At 35.6% G+C, this 18,958-nt stretch overlaps 1 protein-coding gene across 1 annotated transcript in view; it reads left to right on the top strand.

The window, feature by feature from the left end:
- The window catches only part of LOC100666244 (diacylglycerol kinase beta), a 456,718-nt gene that overhangs the window by 318,139 nt on the left and 119,621 nt on the right, over positions 1–18,958 (top strand). Inside the window, exons 14-15 of the mRNA XM_064290029.1 lie at positions 5,331–5,404; positions 9,383–9,457. Of these exons, the coding sequence (XP_064146099.1) occupies positions 5,331–5,404; positions 9,383–9,457 (149 nt within the window). The remainder of the gene's footprint in view (positions 1–5,330; positions 5,405–9,382; positions 9,458–18,958) is intronic.

Raw genomic sequence — 18,958 nt, 5'->3', positions numbered from 1 at the left:
CCTGAGGTCTTAAAAGCTTGCAAGCAGTCATTTAAGGTACAACAATTGATCTCTAGTCACCTGCAGAGACCGAGGAAGAAGGAAAGTCAAGAATAAAACCGAGGAAGAAGGAAAGTCAGGAATAAAACTGAGGAAGAAGGAAAGTCGAGAATAGGAGGAAGAAATGGAATGTGTGGCTAATTGACTCCAAGAACAACCCCTCCTTGGCCATGAGACTAGAAGAACTGGATGGTGCTCAGCTACCATTACTGAATGTTTTAATCAAAGATTCTATAGAAGAATCTTGATCAAAAGGGAGAAGATGAAGAACAGAATTTCAAAATCTCATGGAAGCAAGACTTTGCAAAGCCATAGAGGCTGGGTGAACCCCTGAAACTACTGCCCTAAGATAATCTTTAAACCTGAAACTTTAAACCAAAAATATTCCCTGAAGTCTTTTTAAAACCAAACAAGAGTTTAGCTTAACTAAAGAATGCCTGCCATTAGTGTTGTACAAATTGACAACAATTCAAGCAATTCAACAGGAAACTTAGGGGGCAGCAAGTTTATGTTAATGAGGGATAAACAATTCTGAAAAGGAGGGTGGGAGTGATTATACAACTTCAAGAATGTAATTAATGTCACTGAATTGTACATGTAGAAATTATTGAATTGGTGTATGTTCAGCCGTGTATATTCTCAACAACAAAAAATAAAATAAATTATTTTTAAAAATGTTGCTTAGAATATAGCTATTCTGTAGGAAGGTATTGACCTTTATTTGATAAGTTTAATGCTGCCTTTAATTATCTCAAAAAATAAATATCTATGAAAGACATTATGAATCATTTTCAAATTCCAAATATTGCACCCATGTATAACCTCATATAATGCTAAACTGAATGTTGAGTTGGAAAGGAAGGGAAGGGAAGGAAACGTCATTCAAATGAGTATTTGGGTTCAGATTCAATGCTTTCCTCAAAAACTTTTATTTACCTTGAGATTCTCACCCCTGTTTAAAAGTAACAATTCAAATTAAGTGCAAAAATCTACATCTGTTAGCATTACTTTTTTGTGTGAACACTTTAGAAGCTCTGATTTTGTAATAGGATGAGAAAAAAATAAAATTGAATACTAGTATTTGGATATAGGTTATTTTATTTTTTGGTGTGTATTTTAGTTTTTATTGGGGAAATGAGTATGTGTTACAAGCTAGTAGAACAATGGGTTCAACATAGACATTAGATTGAGCACATAGGTTCAGGGGAGAAGAATCACGTAGTTACTACAGGCCCAGATTATCTCCCAAATAAATCAGAGATAAATTAGGAATTGGAAACTCTTGTCTTCCTTTTAAAGGAAAGTAAAACAGAGGCACACACAATGATAGATTATAATGAGAACTATGTGAGTAGGAGTAATTAAGAATATCTTACTCAACCTTTTCATTTAGCAAATGTGAAGATTTTTTTAACATTTTCTCGGTGACTACACTCATTTAAAAAAATGTCATTTCATTTAGGAAATGGAGAAAAATATATTGGTAGAACATTTTAAGTTATATTGTTTACACAAACAGGAAGGAAGGAAATGATATGGTGAAATGATTGTTTTTAATTGTCTCATTAAATATTAAGGATCCTTTCTAGGGGAGAAATAACACTGCAATAAGGATACTTTGGAGCCCTGGTGGTGCAGTGATTAAGAGCTACAGCTGCTAACCAAAAGGTCGGCAGTTCGAATCCACCAGCTGCTCCTTGGAAACCCTCTAGGGCAGTTCTACTCTGTCCTGTAGGATTGCTATGAGTCAGAGTCGAGTCAAGGGCAACGGGTTTGGTTTTTGGTTAAGGATATTTTGAATCTACTTTTTGAACGTAGATTGATCTAAAACTTTTCAATTTAAGATTTAAAGAGTTCCTTTAGCTTCATATTATAGTTATTAAAATATTTTTAATACCTTTGTCAAAATGTATTTGGATGGGAGTTACATAGAAGGATATTGAATAGAAATATTTTTATTTAAAAAGTTTACATCTTCACATTAAAGTCATGTAAAATACAAGATTTCTCTTTTCCTACCGTGTCTAAAACAACTCTATTTGCCATCAAGAAAGCACTGGTTCTGTCCCTTTACTCAAAGCTTCATTTCTTTTCATGGCAGAATTCACTACTAAATAGATTTGTTTATTTTTTGTCTGTTACTCCACTAGAATATAAGCTTCCTTAGGACAGGCACCTTCTCTATCTTAAGAGAGCAGTGAGTAATAATGAAAGCAGTTGTGTGATCTATAGTGGGGACACTGTCAAGTGTTGTTAATTGAAAGGGAGACCGGTATGTACAGGCATATCTCCTTTTATTGTGCTTCACTTTATTGCACTTCACAGATACTGCATTTTTTTTTACAAATTGTAGGTATGTGACAACCCTGTGTCGAGCAAAATCAATTGCCATTTTTCCAACGGCATTTATTTACTTCGTGTCTGTGTCACATTTTGGTAATTCTTGCAATATTTCAAACTTTTTCATTATTATTATATCTGCTTGGTGATCTGTGACCAGTGATCTTTGATGTTTCTGTTGTAATTGTTTTGGGACACCACAAACTGCGCCCATGTTACATAGTGAACTTAATTGATAAATGTGTGTGTTCTGACTGCTCCACAGATAGGCCATTCTCCGATCTCTCCCCCTTCCCTTTGGTCTCCCTATTTTCTGAGACATGACATTATTGAAATTAAAAAAAAAAAAAAAATTAGGCCAATTAATTACCCTACAATGGCCTCTAAGTGTTCAAGTGAAAGGAAGAGTTGCACATCTCTCACTTTAAATCAAAAGCTAGAAATGATTAAGCTTAATGAGAAAGGCATGTCAAAAGCCTAGATAGGCCAAAAGCTAGGCTTCTTTGTGCCACAGAGTTAGCCAAGTTGTGAATGCAAAGGAAAAGTTCTTGAAGGAAATTAAAAATGCCACTTCATTGAATACATGAATGATAAGAAAGTGAAATAGACTTGTTGCTGATATGGAGAAAGTTTTAGAGGTCTGTATAGAAGATCAAGCCAGCCACAACGTTCCCTTATGCCAAACCTGATCCAGAGCAAGGCCATAACTCCCTTCAATTCTGTGAGGCTGAGAGAGGTGAGAAAGCTGCAGAATAAAGTTTGAATCTAGCAGAGGTTGGTTCAGGAGTTTGAAAGAAAGGAGCCATCTCCATAACATAAAAGTGCAAGGTGAAGCAGCAAATGCTGATGGAGCAGCTGCAGCAAGTTATCCAGAAGATCTAGCTGAGATAATTGATGGAGGTGGTGACACTAAACAACAGATTTTCACTGTAGATGAAAAAGGCTTATATTGATAGAAGATGCCATCTAGGACTTTCATAACTAGAAGAGAAGTCAATGCCTGGCTTCAAAGCTTCAAAGTACAGGCTGACTCTCTTGTTAGGGGCTAATGCAGCTGATGACTTTAAGTTGAAGCCAATACTCAGTTACCATTCTAAAAATCCTGGGGCCTTAAAGAATTATGCTAAATCTACTGTGCCTGTGCTCTATAAATGGAACAGCAAAGCCTGGATAACAGCACATCTGTTTACAACATGGTTTACTGAATATTTTAAGCCCACTGTTGAGACTTAACTGTTAAGGAAAAAAGATGCCTTTCAAAATATTACTGCTCATTGACAATGTACCCTAAGAGTTCTGAGGGAGATGTGCAAGATTAATGTTGTTTTCATGTCTGCTAACACAACATCCATTCTGCAACCCATGGATCAAGGAGTAATTTCAACTCTCAAGTCTTATTATTTAAGAAATACATTTCATAAGGCTATATAGCTGCCACAGATAGTGATTCCTTTGATGGATCTAGGCATGGTAAATTGAAAACCTTCTATAAAGGATTCACCATTCTAGATGCCATTAAGAACATTTGTGATTCATGGGAGGAGATCAAAATCTCAACATTAACAGGAATTAGGAAGAAGTTGATCCCAAACTTCATGGATGACTTTGAGGGGTTCAAGACATCAGTGGAGGAAGTAACTGCAGATATGGTGGAAACAGCAAGAGAACGAGAATTAGAAGTACAGCCTGAAGATGTGACTGAATTGCTGCAATCTCATGATAAAACTTTAAGAGATGAGGAGTTGCTTCTTACAGATGAGCAAAGAAAATGATTTCTTGAGCTGAACCCTGGTGAAGATGCTGTGAACGTTGTTGAAATGACAACAGAGGATTTAGAATATTACATAAACTTAGCTGATAAAGCAACTTTAGGGTTGGGAGGATTGACTCCAGTTATGAAAGATCTACCTTGGGTAAAATGCTATCAAACAGCATGGCATGCTACAGGGAAATTTTTTGTGAAAGGGGTCAGTTGAAGTGGCAAATGTCATTGTCATCATATGTTAAGAAATTTCCACAGCTGCCCAGACCTTCAGCAACACCATCCTGATCAGTCAGCAGCTATCAACATTGAGTCAAGACCCTGCAGCAACAAAAAGATTATGACTCGCTGAAGGTTCAGATGATGGTTAGAATTTTTTAGCAATAAAATGTTTTGTAATTAAGGTATGTACTTTTTATTTTAGACATAATGCTACTGCATGCTTAGTAGCCTACAATATAGTACAAACTGTACCTTTATATGCACTGGGAAACCAAAATATTCATCTGTAACCAAACCTGCAGTATCTCTGAGGTATGCCTATAATGGACTCCTGTTAGTAGACTTGAGTAACTGCCACTCTACTTCCCAGACAGGGGAAGAAGGTGCTGAGGAAGGATTGTGAGGTGAGGGGCTCTTAAGCAGAAAGAGGCCTCAAACTTTCTTACTGAGTATGTAGTTCACAAGTGATTGGGAAGATGAATTTGACACATGTCCCAAAGCGCTCAATTAAGTAGTCTTCTATAAAAGTATGGCTCTCTATGATTTGATCACTTTCCTCTCTTCTAATCTTTTTATCCCTCTATATTCGGCTTTATTCTCACTGGTTTACTTACTGTTCCACAAATTAAACCTTTTATTTTCATCTCATTGCCATTACAAACGTTGTTCTTTCTTCCTAGATGCCTTTTCCCTTTGCCTTAGACCTAGCTAAGCCCTGTCTCTCTTTGCAGAGGGGGCAGTATGTGGGTAGAGGTAATCAAGCATATGTAGTCAAAGCACAGCATTTAATTGAGTCACTCAATATGTATATATTTATATGTGTGTGTGTATATGTATGTATGTATATACACACACACAGCCAGACTCTGGAATTTGCCAATTGTTATTTTATGACTTAGAAATAACAAGGAGTCCTCTTCATATATAATGTAGATAATAATTTGTCCAAAACCAACTTTTCTTCTAGATCACTCCTGTTCCTGGCACTCATCCACTTTTAGTTTTTGTGAACCCCAAAAGTGGCGGGAAGCAAGGAGAACGGTATGCTTTTTAAAATAATATTTATTTTCTGTCATACATATATGAAAAAGATTAACAAAAATTCTGATTTAAAATCTTTAAAAACTTTAATCCTCACTGTTTACTAATTTTATTATGAAATAAATGGTGCCAACATCTATATGGAAACCCTGGTGGCATAATCAAAAGGTCGGTAGTTCGAATTCTGACTCATAATGAGGCAGTTTGAATTTACCAGGCACTCCTTGGAAATCCTGTGGTGCAGTTTTACTCTGTCCTGTAGGGTCACTGTGAGTTGGAATCAACTAGATAGCAATGGGTTTTTTTTTTTTTTTTTTTAACATCTATGTGTAATGTATTGATATGATCTCTCTTTGTTTTTATGGTTGAAATTTTAATACAATTATAGTGTTTTATAAATACCCTTATTACATAGCACAGGTATCTGAATTCTCTCAACACTACCTGTCACACCAGCCCTTAACAAAGAGCCTTGCATATCGTACCACATGGTTCCATAAATACTGATCAATGAAAACTGCTTCTCATAATGGTCTACAAGGTGACTTCATGTAAATCATAACTCAATACCGGAAAACAGAATTACATCTACCTCCGGACAAAATATGGTTATTTCTGCATGTACCTTTTGGAGAACATGGTACCATATTTGCTGGATAAGCATAGTATCTCTAATCTGAAAAATAATAACCTACATTATTGGTTGTCACAGTAGTCACACTTACCACATAGAATTTCATTTTTGTAATGAGGTAGTGATTAAATCATAATATTTAATAAAAAATGGAAAAACCACTCCTTGAACAGTAAATTTTATGTCCTGCTGTAGACAAGTCATAAAACAAATGCAGTCATACCTGCCTTAATCCTTTCTAGAAGTCTTTACTGATCCCAATCAAAAAATAAGCAAATGGAGAAAAGCACTGAAACAAACACTGATAGTAAACAGAAATGCCCTTTATGGTTTACCAAATAAAGAGGTAGAAAATTTTCCATAAATAATAGGATTTTTAAAAAGTAATTTCTTTCCAGTCTTTTAACTGTCCTGCTTTATCTTAGTGAAATGAAGAGCATTCTCTTCAACAAAATGTTATCTTAGCTAAAGGAGAATAAGTTTTTCTCTTTTTTTTTTTCCTTTTCTCAACGTATAGTTAAATTTTGACTGTATAAAGATGATAGACCACCCCGCTATCATTGTAGACTTGTGTGTTGCTAGGATGCTAAAAAGGTTTCAGCAGAGCTTCTAGACTGAGCCAGACTAAGAAGAAAGGCTTGGCCACCTCCTTCCAAAAAATAAAAAGTCAGCCAATGAACACCCATTGGTCACAGTAGCCAGATGCTGCTGTGCATGGGGTTATCATCGCTTGAGGCTGGCTTGATGGTGGCTGACAACAGAAACAAAAAAGATAATAGAAATTACTTTTAAATAGTAGCAGCTTAATAATGAAAATTATTCATAATATTTATTAAAAAGAATAGTTGCCTCATTCATAGAGATATAAAATAGTAATTAAAAATAATGCTAAATTATTTTTTCCTTCATTATTCATAGGCTTTAGCTGCATATATTATAGGTTTTTTGACAAAATTAAAACTCTTCACAAAGAATTTGAAAGACTTAAATTTATGCTGTAAATTGGTGACAAATGAAGTTTTAAGGAAAAAAAAAAAATTAATAGGAAAGAAAAATCCCCCTGGAAGAGAGATAACATGAATCATGTAGAATGATCATTAACTGAATATCTGCCTTCACTATTCTCAAGTACATATAAATAATTTTCTGAATTTTTTTAAAAAACATAAGTATTGTTATTGTTGGGTGCCATTGAGTCAAATCTGACTTATAGTGTCCCCAAATAACAGAGTAGAACACCCCTGTAGGATTTTCTTAGCTATAGTCCTCCTGGACACAAAGTACTAGGTCTTTCTCCTGTGGAACTGCTGGGTGGGTTTGAACCATCAACCTTTAGGTTAGCAGCCAAGTGCTTAATGGTTGCATCACCAAGCCTCCATTAAAAACATATATAGAAAAAAAGTCATAGGAAAATTAAACTTATGGGGGGCATATTGAATGCCTATATATTCATACCCTTTTAGATTTTGTCTGTCATACACTGACAGGAAGAACAAGTTCAAATTAAATTAAATGCAATTATGTTTAAAGAAGATCTATTATAATGCAAACATAAATTTTTCTGTAGGCATAAGAAGCACATTTGGCAAACAATGGTATTCCATTCAGGGTTCTTTTAAAAATATTTTGGCTTTTTTTGACTTGGACATGTTAGATAATTAGTGAAAGGTTACAGAATTCATATTCATGCAAAGTTTCCCATGCCAGATACCAGTTGTAAAAGTGTTCACATACCATTCATTCAGGCAGCAATCACCAGACAAATCCAAACTCTACTAGATACTGGGGATAAAGATAGAGTCATATCAGAAAGGCAAGAATGTAAACAGATGTATAGGAATACAACATGGTAAATGCTGTGGATATTCAGAGGAATAAATAACTGTCTCTGAAGACTATGAAGTCTTTGGAGAAAAAGTAGCATTGGGTTTGGTTATTATATAAGTAAATATTTGCCAGATGAAGAAAGGAGAAAGACATAGATGCCCAGAAAAACAAAAACAAAAAACAAACCAAATCTATTGCCACCGAGTTAATTCTGACTTATAGCGATCCTATAGGACAGAGTAGATAGAACTGCTGCATACGGTTTCCAAGGAGCAGCTAATGTATTCCAACTACTGACCTTTTGGTTAACGCCAAGCTGTTAACCAGTGCGCCACCAGGGCTCCAAAACGGTAAGTAGGAGGAGTTCAACAAGGTTAAAGTTTAAGGTAAAGCAGGGGAAAGATAAAAGTTAAGCTTTTGCCATATTGTGAAGATGTTTGGATTTACATTATAAATAACTTGAAACTAGCTGGAACTTTTAATTATGGATAAAATCTGATGGTATCTCAATACCAGTATAGAAGAGGGCTGGATAGGCAAGAATTTTGTAGAGCTGGTACGAGAACTTGAAGACATGACCTAAGGCAGTGGGGTTGGAATAGCCAGGTTTAACAGACATTTCTCAGAAGGCAGAGGATTGTCCACTAATCGGATTCAGGTGCTGGGGAAAAGGCACTATAATTAATAAAAATCTAGAATGTGAAGGTTATTACAGGTTTTGGATGTGATATAAGCAATTATTATATAATGTATTTTTAGACTTTCTAACAGTAAATATAATAATAATGTACGTGTAAAATACATAATAATATTTTCACGTCTATAAAATCTTACTTTAAATAAACTAAATATGTCCTTCATTTTTAATATTTTGTCAAGCATTCCAATCAAGTGCATATGTGTGTACTTGAAATATTTGTTTCATTTGTTATACAAAAATTGATTTGAATTTCAGAAAAAAAGTTATTTAATATACTCCTTTTAGCAATTTTGTGGACTGAGTGATAAAGATGATTGTTTATGTGAAATAATTAGGCCTGATAAGGCCACAGCCTTTGCTCACACACACAAACTGCACAATCTCATTTTTTTTTTAAATGGGATAAATATTAGGTTTTCTCTATTAGATTGGCTCAATAATCTGTAACCTTCTTCACAATGATCTGTTAAGAGAAGATATTTAAACAATTTCATACTGATATATTTTTTAATCCTTGTTTAAAATCTGGTAGCTAAATAATGTTCAAAAGAGGGATAATGGATATTCTAAATACATGTTCATATTTAGAACGCAAACATCATTATTTCTAATTTCTCAGCTCTGTTGTCTTTATAATGATTACTAAACCCTTTTTTTTAAGACCCATAAGTTTCTATTAAACTGTTATAATTCTACTATTAATAAAAAATCATCAAATGTACTTATTTTTGTAACTTTAAGCAATTTTGTTTATTTAAAAGTATTGGGTGTCACAAAATTTCTTTTTTTTTCCCTTTCCCTGTTTTCCTATTTGTAGAATATACAGAAAATTCCAGTATCTACTAAATCCCCGTCAGGTATACAGTCTTGCTGCAAATGGACCAATGCCAGGGTAAGTCTAAGGGTAATATCATTGCTATTAACTAATATGCCTAATTAGCAGCCTGATATACCTAGAAATAATGTAATTTAAATACAGCAGCGAGATCAATATGAAAGAAAAAAAAAATTGAATAACAACTACGTGAGAGAATCCAATATTGTTTTTCAAAATAGCTAATAACCTGTTTCAACCAGATTTCCCTACCTTCTAAAAGTTGTGAAGGGAATAATAAGAATATATACACAATACTCTAGTGATTAAATTTCTAAACCATCTGTTTGAAGAACTACTTTCTTTTTAGTTGCCAAATACAGCATATAGAACTGCTACAGTGTAAAGAGAAAGCTAGTTAACAAAGGGTAAAAATCCTGAAATGATCTTTTCGTTTAGTGTCTACAAAATTCAAACGAATATCATTCTCTTAAAACATACTTAATTGCTAATTTTTTTTAAGATGTAGTGAAATAAAGGAAACCCTGGTGGCATAGTGGTTAAGTGCTACGGCTGCTAACCAAAAGGTCAGCAGTTCAAATGCACCAGGCGATCCTTGGAAACTCTACGGGGCAGTTCTACTCTGACCTGTAGGGTCACTATGAGTCGGAATTGACTCGATGGCAGCGAGTTTGGTTTTCGGTTTAGTAAAATAAAATCATCTTTTCAACATAAATTGTATATGTTGAAATAAGTCAAATATGCATGAAAATAAATCATTAATTTGGCCTAGTTAACTAATCAGTGTCATCTTTTTGCACTGTCCTCTTGTCTCTCGATCAAATTGAGAGTAAACATTAGGCCAAGTGAGGTGATGAGAAGCTCTATTAGCCTTCTACAAGCTTCTTAAAAAAAGAAAAAAATCACTATGATTAAAATAAATATTCTAGGTCATTCTCAGAAACTAGGAACCAAGTATTAGAATTGTCTTTATCCTTTTGAAAGCTCAATAAAGTTTAAATCATTGTGCCGTATGTTAAATAAGTGTAAATAAAATGCCATTAATTAGCAGAGCCTCCCATATTTTTACCCATCACTTCCTTCCACTCTCTGCTGCCTTCTCTCAAGAACCTGTTTCCAAATACTGAACAACCTGTGGAACTCACATAAAGTAGGCCACTTCCCTACACTTGCTGTAGAAGGTAGGTTTGCCACAAGAATATACTTCGTGTCACTACTCTTGGGAGCTAAGCCTCTGTCCTTAGTCAAGTTCCAGAATCTAGAGAATCCTAATTTACAGCATCTCAACCAGATAACCAGCTAGAGGAGCCACATGAGGGAAGCCCTAACCTAGATAAAGTCAAGCAAAAGTAGAGTTTTGACATTAATTCAGTAACTCAGTCAGGATGTCTCTTTTTCTTGCTGTTTGATACTCTCTGGCTTCAAGAAGTAGCTCTTTTCTGTAGCTTTAGGGGATTGTGCATTCAATAGGTTACTCATTCCAAGATTCATGGAGATCCTTCCAAAACCAAGTAAATGCAGAATTTACCTTTATTTCATGGCTAAATGGAATGCCTCTTGGCTCTGCTAATTACAAGCTGTATAACTTATTTTGCCTTCATTTTCTAATCTGTAAAATGAGGTAAATAAATATCTGCTGCATAGGGTGGCTGTGAAGTTAAATTGAGATGACCCCTATGAAGCATATAACAATATGCTTAATGCATACCATGTACTCAATAAATCTTTAAGTATTGTCAATATTATTTGAAGCAATATTAAAAATTAATGACAATGTGGCCACTTTGTGACTCTGTAAATATACCACAATCACATAAACCTTAGCATTCTTTTCTCGTTTCATTTTTTTCGACTGCCTTTTAAAAATGCCTTAAATGTTTCCTTTCACAATTTCATTTTTAGGCCTCGTATTATCCTCTCTTCTATCTTAATATATTTTAAAAAACAAAAGTAACATATGCACTTGTAAAAGGTCCATAATATAAGGTATATTTTTTTTAGAAAAATAATAAAAGGCCCCTCTTACAAGCACTGCCACTACACAGGGATTCCCATTGCCAATTGTTTGGGTGTAACCTCCCAGGACTTATTTCTACAAATATATAGCCTAATGCAGAGCAGTGGTTAAAGAGCTGGGCTGCTGATCAAAAGATCGGCAGTTCAAATCCATCAGCTGCTTCTTGGAAACCCTGGGCGGGGGGCCAGTTGTAATCTGTCCTATAGGGACAATATGAGTTGGAATCAACTCGATGGCAACAGTCAACATTTTAATAGATTCTTACACACACACGCACACACAAATACATGTTGGATAGGTATAGTTTTTTTTTTTTTTTTTCGTATAACTGGAGTATATTTTTATATTGCTCTGAAACTTGCTTTTCTTACTCAACAATGTGGTAAGCATTGTTTATGATTTCAGTATATATCAAATCATCTTTATTATTTTTAAGAGTTGCAAAATAGTCCATATATTGTTTTTTTTTAATCCTATTATTGGTGTCCATTTAGATTGCTTGTTGCATTAAATCACTACCAAAAAATGATAAATTAACATCTATAGCTATTCATCTCTCAATGTATCTTTGTATTTTTAAAGTATAGAATATGTTGCCATAGGTAAAATTGCTTGGCTGAAGACATTTTCGTTTTCAATTTGGTCACATTCTGCCATATTGCTATACAAGTTTGCATTAAATTATACTCCCAGCAACAATATAGAGGTGTTCAATTCTTCAGAGCTTCCTTTGAACTGGCTACCTTCAGTAATTTTTATTTTTGTCCAGTGTGGTAGGTGAAACTATATCCTTATCATTTTTATTTACATGTCTCTGAACAATTATGAAATTCAATGTGGTATCAATTAGATTTACTTTTCTATAAACAACACAAATAGATGGTAATTACCCAAAATGAACTTTATTGGGAAAATGTGGGATTTTTTATAGATTTAAGGGAAAAGAAATGAAGAACTATTTTTTTTTCAGAAAAGAAGCAGCAGTCAGGACAGTGTGAGGAAGTAGGAACTAAAGAACGAAGTTTCCTGGAAGATGTCGTTGAGAATTGATCCTTGTTGCTGTTAGTGTTCAGTTTTCTCTACGTGAGATTCCAATCCTAGAAAGAGGCATATGTATTGTACCCGTGCCATATCCTTGCCTATTGTGGCATGGGCATCTTGACAGACAAGAGTGTAACAAACAGTTTATTTCCTCAAAGACAAATGAGGATACTGTAACCTGAACATGAAAGAATGAATTATTGGTAGGAAAAAAAACAATTGATGTCCACCACAGTCCAACCATTGGGCTGTCTAATATCCATTCTTTTTTGAGCATATAATAAGAAAAGACCACAACACTTGACATATTGCTACTATTAAACATATAACTAAATATTGCACTCACACGCTCCTAAAAGACAGACAACCCAAAGTCTTACATAGTTACTATATCTAACTTCAAGTCCTAGTTCTCTAGAACACCTCTGGGAATGAATTATTTTCTCTTCTCTTTCTTTCTCTATTGAGTTTCAATTACAGAAATGTAAGTAGAAAATTATAAATGTAACTATAAATATGAATCTAATAATAGTATTTTAATAACAAAGAATGAAATGTATGTAAAATACATAACCGTGGTATTGCAACGAGTTGAAATTTGTAGCTGGAACTTTTGTCATCTGGTCAAAAGTGTTTACCTAGTGAAGTAACCTGTATCTTTTTACCTGATAGCTCTGAGACGTCAAGAGTCTTGTTTGTATATGGCTGAATTAGTCTCTCTTATACCTTAACTGATGGACATGGGGCACATGATAGTTCTGCTTTCAAATATTTCAAAATCTCCCAGGCACTTGATTTTATTGCACTTCCTTTCACCCAAGATATTGAGACTGGTCTTAAGAATTTCTCTACAATAAACTGTGGGCAAAAGGAAAATGTTATACTTTCTTTTCCTTTGCCACAGTGACCAACGATATTCCAGATATTGGCCCTTTCATTTTCATGGATCACGGAGTGAAGAAAGGGAGAGAAGTGCTTGCCTGCCATAATTCCCCATAGAACCAGTGATAAAAATACCCCTGTAAAACTGGGCCAGTAACATTTTGGGTTGCTTGTTACTATATGTAATTTAGCCCATGCTAAAAAAAAAAAAAAAAAAAAAAACTATATTCGGGCTCTCCAGATAAACAGAACCAGTGCCATATATATATATATATGTATATATGTATGTGTGTATATATATATATGTATGAATATATGTATATATATACGTATATACCTACTATATGTATACAGGGATATAGGAGAGAGAGAGAGATTGCTTGAGATTTATAGAATTGGCCCATACAATTGTGGGGTCTAGCAAGTCTGAAATCTGTACAACAGATTGGACACTATGGAATAGGAATTGATGATGTAGTGTCAAAACAGAATTTTTTCTCTGGGAAACCTCAGTTTTTGCCTTCAACTGATTGAATGAGGCCCACTCATATTACCAAGGGCAATCTCCTTTAGTTAAAGCCAACAGGTTTTGGATGTTAACAACACGTGCAAAATCCGTTTACAGCAATACCTAGATTAGTGTTTGGTTAAATAACTAGGTACTATAATTTTTTATAGACTAGCTATGTTAACACATAGAACTGTTACAGTGACTAAACTACTGATATGCATAGAGATCCTACTAAAAACATCTAAAAACCATACACACTGTGAGTTGATTCTGACTCAGAGCGACCCTATAGGACAGAGTAGTAGGGTTTCCAGTGCACAGCTGCTGGATTCAGACTGCCGACCTTTTGATTAGCAGCTACCCCAAATCTCATTATATACCTATTTCCCTTTGGTAATCATAATTACAACAATAAATGACTTATCTTCCTTTTTACCTGTTTGTCTAGTGGTTTGAAAAGCTTCAGAAGTCCAGGAGACAGTCACAACATCTAATTCAATGAAAATTAATTGTCTTATTTGGCAGTATTCTTCCTTTCTTTGGTGATAAACCACCCATTGCCGTCGAGTTGATTCTGACTCATAGTGACCCTATAAGACAGAGTAGAACTGCCCCATAGGGTGTTCAAGGAGTAACTGGTAGATTTGAACTGCCCACCTTTTGGTTGGCAGTCAGAAATAAGCCCTGTTGGTGCAGTGGTTAAGAGCTCAGCTGCTAACCAAAAGGTTGGCAGTTCGAGGCCACCAGCTGCTCCTTGGAAACCCTATAGGGCAGCTCTACTCTGTCCTGTAGAATCGCTGTGAGTCCACATTGCCTCGACGGCAGTGGGTTTGGTTTTTTTGTTTTTGTTTTTTTTTTTTTGGTGATAAAACCTTTAAACCATAATAGCTCAAATTTGAGGGGATGGGAAGCAATATTTTTAAGAGTGAGTATTAAATGCAATTTTAAATCTCATCACCCAGCTTTACCATTGTCCCCAGAAACATGTGTTCTGACATAGGTAAAACAGCACCATGTGATTTCAGAGAATATGTTGTATATATCTTTTAAGCGCTTTCCTTGTTTCAGGGACTGAGTCTTCAGTAGCTACTTCAATATTCTGTTTGGCCAACCACTTCTTTCCGATAAAAGATATGAAAAGACCTTTAAATGCCAAGGCATTAGCCCACTGCTTTTCTTCCTTCTCTATGAAAGGAATCCTTGAACGGACACAGCAGTATGTGAGATACTAAAATACTGTTTATACTGTACAGTAAATCCATTGCTTTGCCCATTTTCAAAGGCATAATAGGAAGGAAAACAAATGTCTAGTGAAGTGAGGACAGTGGTTGCTGTTCGATTTTGAAAAGGATCCATTGAAGTTAGGCTGTCCCTAAGTAGCTGTCTGATCGCCTAAAAGTATAGTAACATATTGGAATTCACTAATTGGTTAATCTGATGACAATGAGCACTCCAGAGTTAGTAGCCACCCTTCCTGTTGAAGAGGACACAATCTTATTGAACTCTGGCTGCCAGTGATTAAGAACGAATGCTGACGAACATTCATTTGGGACCTTTTATGGTCCCCTCTGTGGGTCCACTCTGAGAAATTTACCTACATAGTTTCTTCCTTTTTTTTTTTTTTTTTTTTTTTACTAATTCTCCATTCTTGTCTCTTCCAAGTCCTTTTTAGTTTGAAACATTTTAGTCACTACTACTGAATTGATGTGTTTCCTAAACTCAGATACCTCTCTGTCCAGAAACGGTAGACAACTAACTATGTCGCTTGAAATACTGCTCTTTAGTGAAATGTCATTCTCTCTTATCCTTGAACAGCTGTCAAATATAATTATACTGCCACAGCAGTCCACTTCCAATCATGGAGAGGCATTGGTAAACTACTTAAAAACAAAAAAACCTTAAAAATGGGGAATTATGAAATCTCTGTACAGTCATAGACATGAGTTGAGAAAGGGGCCGGTGTAGCCAAGATCCAAATGTCTGAGGCTTAGGCCCAAGCATTTGGATTTCTTAAAAGCAGCTTTGGTCAAGCACTATCCCATTGTTTGTTCAATACAGTGGGTTACTTTGCTTGATTGACCTACCAAAACTGTATTCAATTTGAATACTCACACTCAAAAAATGAAAAAAAAACAACAGATGTTCTGGACACACGTCTTTTCTGATTATACTAAACTTTTGTATTTCTTATGTAAACTGTATGCTGTCTTATTTGACCAATTTCCTTTTGATTTGTTTTTCATGTTTAAGATCCTTTTGCATAAATATGAACCGTATCATTTTGTATATGTTGCAGATGTTTTCATATATATGTGTATATGTACATACATATATAGTCCATATAAACATTTAAAATTTTCATGTGACCCTCTCTGCCAATTCTATGCTGAAATATTTCTTGATTTTATGTAAATTTAAGGAAACCTTCTCCCTAAGTTAAAATTATTGAAATATCCTTGTATATCTTCTTGATGTGGTTTTACATTTTCTTTTAAATTTCACTGATTTGAGGTACTTCACTATTTGATAAAATGATACATTTGTCAGAGTATTGCTGCCCTTTGCTTTGTATCATTGATCTATTTATTGATTCTTGTGATAGATCCACTGTTTTATTATAACTCCCAAATTTTTCTCTCAAAATTTAGTGATATTTACTCTCCCCAGTATATTCAGTTAAAGAACAGTGAGTTTGAATGAAATTACATTGAATTTCCAGTTTCATTTTTTTTTTTTAATAACTTTTATTAAGCTTCAAGTGAACGTTTACAAATCCAATCAGTCTGTCACATATAAGTTTACATACATCTCACTCCCTACTCCCACTTACTCTCCCCGTCTTGAGTCAGCCCTTTCAGTCTCTCCTTTCTTGACAATTTTGCCGGCTTCCCTCTCTCTCTATCCTCCCATTCCCCCTCCAGACAAGAGTTGCCAACACAATCTCAAGTGTCCACCTGATATAATTAGCTCACTCTTCATCAGCATCTCTCTCCCACCCGCTGACCAGTCCCTTTCATGTCTGATGAGTTGTCTTCGGGGATGGTTCCTGTCCTGTGTCAACTGAAGGTCTGGGGAGCATGGCCGCCAGGATTCCTCCAGTCTCAATCAGACCATTAAGTTTGGTCTTCTTATGAGAATTTGGGGTCTGCATCCCACTGATCTCCTGCTCCCTCAGGGGTCCTCTGCTGAGCTCCCTGTCCGGGCAGTCATCGATTGTGGCCGGGCACCAACTAGTTCTTCTGGTCTCAGGATGATGTAGGTCTCTGGTTCATGTGGCCCTTTCTGTCTCTTGGGCTCTTAGTTGTCATATGGGCTTGGTGTTCTTCATTTTCCTTTGCTCCAGGTGGGTTGAGACCAATTGCTGCATCTTAGATGGCTGCTTGTTAGCATTTAAGACCCCAGACGCCACATTTCAAAGTGGGATGCAGAATGATTTCATAATAGAATTATTTTGCCAATTGACTTAGAAGTCCCCGCAAACCATGTTCCCCAGACCCCCGCACTTGCTCCGCTGACCTTTGAAGCATTCATTTTATCCCGGAAACTTCTTTGCTTTTGGTCCAGTCCAATTGAGCTGACCTTCCATGTATTGAGTGTTGTCTTTCCCTTCACACAAAGCAGTTCTTATCTACTGATTAATCAATAAAAAAACCCTCTCCCACCCTCCCTCCCTCCCCCCCTCGTAACCACAAAAGTATGTGTTCTTCTCAGGTTTACTATTTCTCAAGATCTTATAATAGTGGTCTTATACAATATTTGTCCTTTTGCCTCTGACTAATTTCGCTCAGCATAATGCCTTCCAGGTTCCTCCATGTTATGAAATGTTTCAGAGATTCGTCACTGTTCTTTATCGATGCGTAGTATTCCATTGTGTGAATATACCACAATTTATTTACCCATTCATCCGTTGATGGACACCTTGGTTGCTTCCAACTTTTTGCTATTGTAAACAGAGCTGCAATAAACATGGGTGTGCATATATCTGTTTGTATGAAGGCTCTTGTATCTCTAGGGTATATTCCGAGGAGTGGGATTTCTGGGTTGTATGGTAGTTCTATTTCTAACTGTTTAAGATAACGCCAGATAGATTTCCAAAGTGGTTGTACCATTTTACATTCCCACCAGCAGTGTATGAGAGTTCCAATCTCTCCGCAGCCTCTCCAACATTTATTATTTTGTGTTTTTTGGATTAATGCCAGCCTTGCTGGTGTGAGATGGAATCTCATCGTAGTTTTAATTTGCATTTCTCTAATGGCTAATGATCGAGAGCATTTTCTCATGTATCTGTTGGCTGCCTGAATATCTTCTTTAGAGAAATGTGTGTTCATATCCTTTGCCCACTTCTTGATTGGGTTGTTTGTCTTTTTGTGGTTGAGTTTGGACAGAATCATGTAGATTTTAGAGATCAGGCGCTGGTCGGAGATGTCATAGCTGAAAATTCTTTCCCAATCTGTAGGTGGTCTTTTTACTCTTTTGGTGAAGTCTTTAGATGAGCATAGGTGTTTGATTTTTAGGAGCTCCCAGTTATCGGGTTTCTCTTCATCATTTTTGGTAATGTTTTGTATTCTGTTTATACCTTGTATTAGGGCTCCTAGGGTTGTCCCAATTTTTTCTTCCATGATCTTTATCGTTTTAGTCTTTATGTTTAGGTCTTTGATCCACTTGGAGTTAGTTTTTGTGCATGGTGTGAGGTATGGGTCCTGTTTCATTTTTTTGCAAATGGATATCCAGTTATGCCAGCACCATGTGTTAAAAAGGCTATCTTTTCCCCAGTTAATTGACACTGGTCCTTTGTCAAATATCAGCTGCTCATACGTGGATGGATCTATGTCTGGGTTCTCAATTCTGTTCCATTGGTCTATGTGTCTGTTGTTGTACCAATACCAGGCTATTTTGACTACTGTGGCTGTATAATAGGTTCTGAAGTCAGGTAAGGTGAGGCCTCCCACTTTCTTCTTCTTTTTCAGTAGTGCTTTGCTTATCTGGGGCTTCTTTCCGTTCCATATGAAATTGGTGATTTGTTTCTCTATCCCCTTAAAATATGACATTGGAATTTGGATCGGAAGTGCGTTAAATGTATAGATGGCTTTTGGTAGAATAGACATTT

This window comes from Loxodonta africana, chromosome 8 (assembly GCF_030014295.1).
Source record: "Loxodonta africana isolate mLoxAfr1 chromosome 8, mLoxAfr1.hap2, whole genome shotgun sequence".
Taxonomy (NCBI): Eukaryota; Metazoa; Chordata; class Mammalia; order Proboscidea; family Elephantidae; genus Loxodonta; species Loxodonta africana.
The sequence above is the reverse complement of the archived record's forward strand: the minus strand, read 5'-3'. Positions and strand labels throughout refer to the sequence as shown.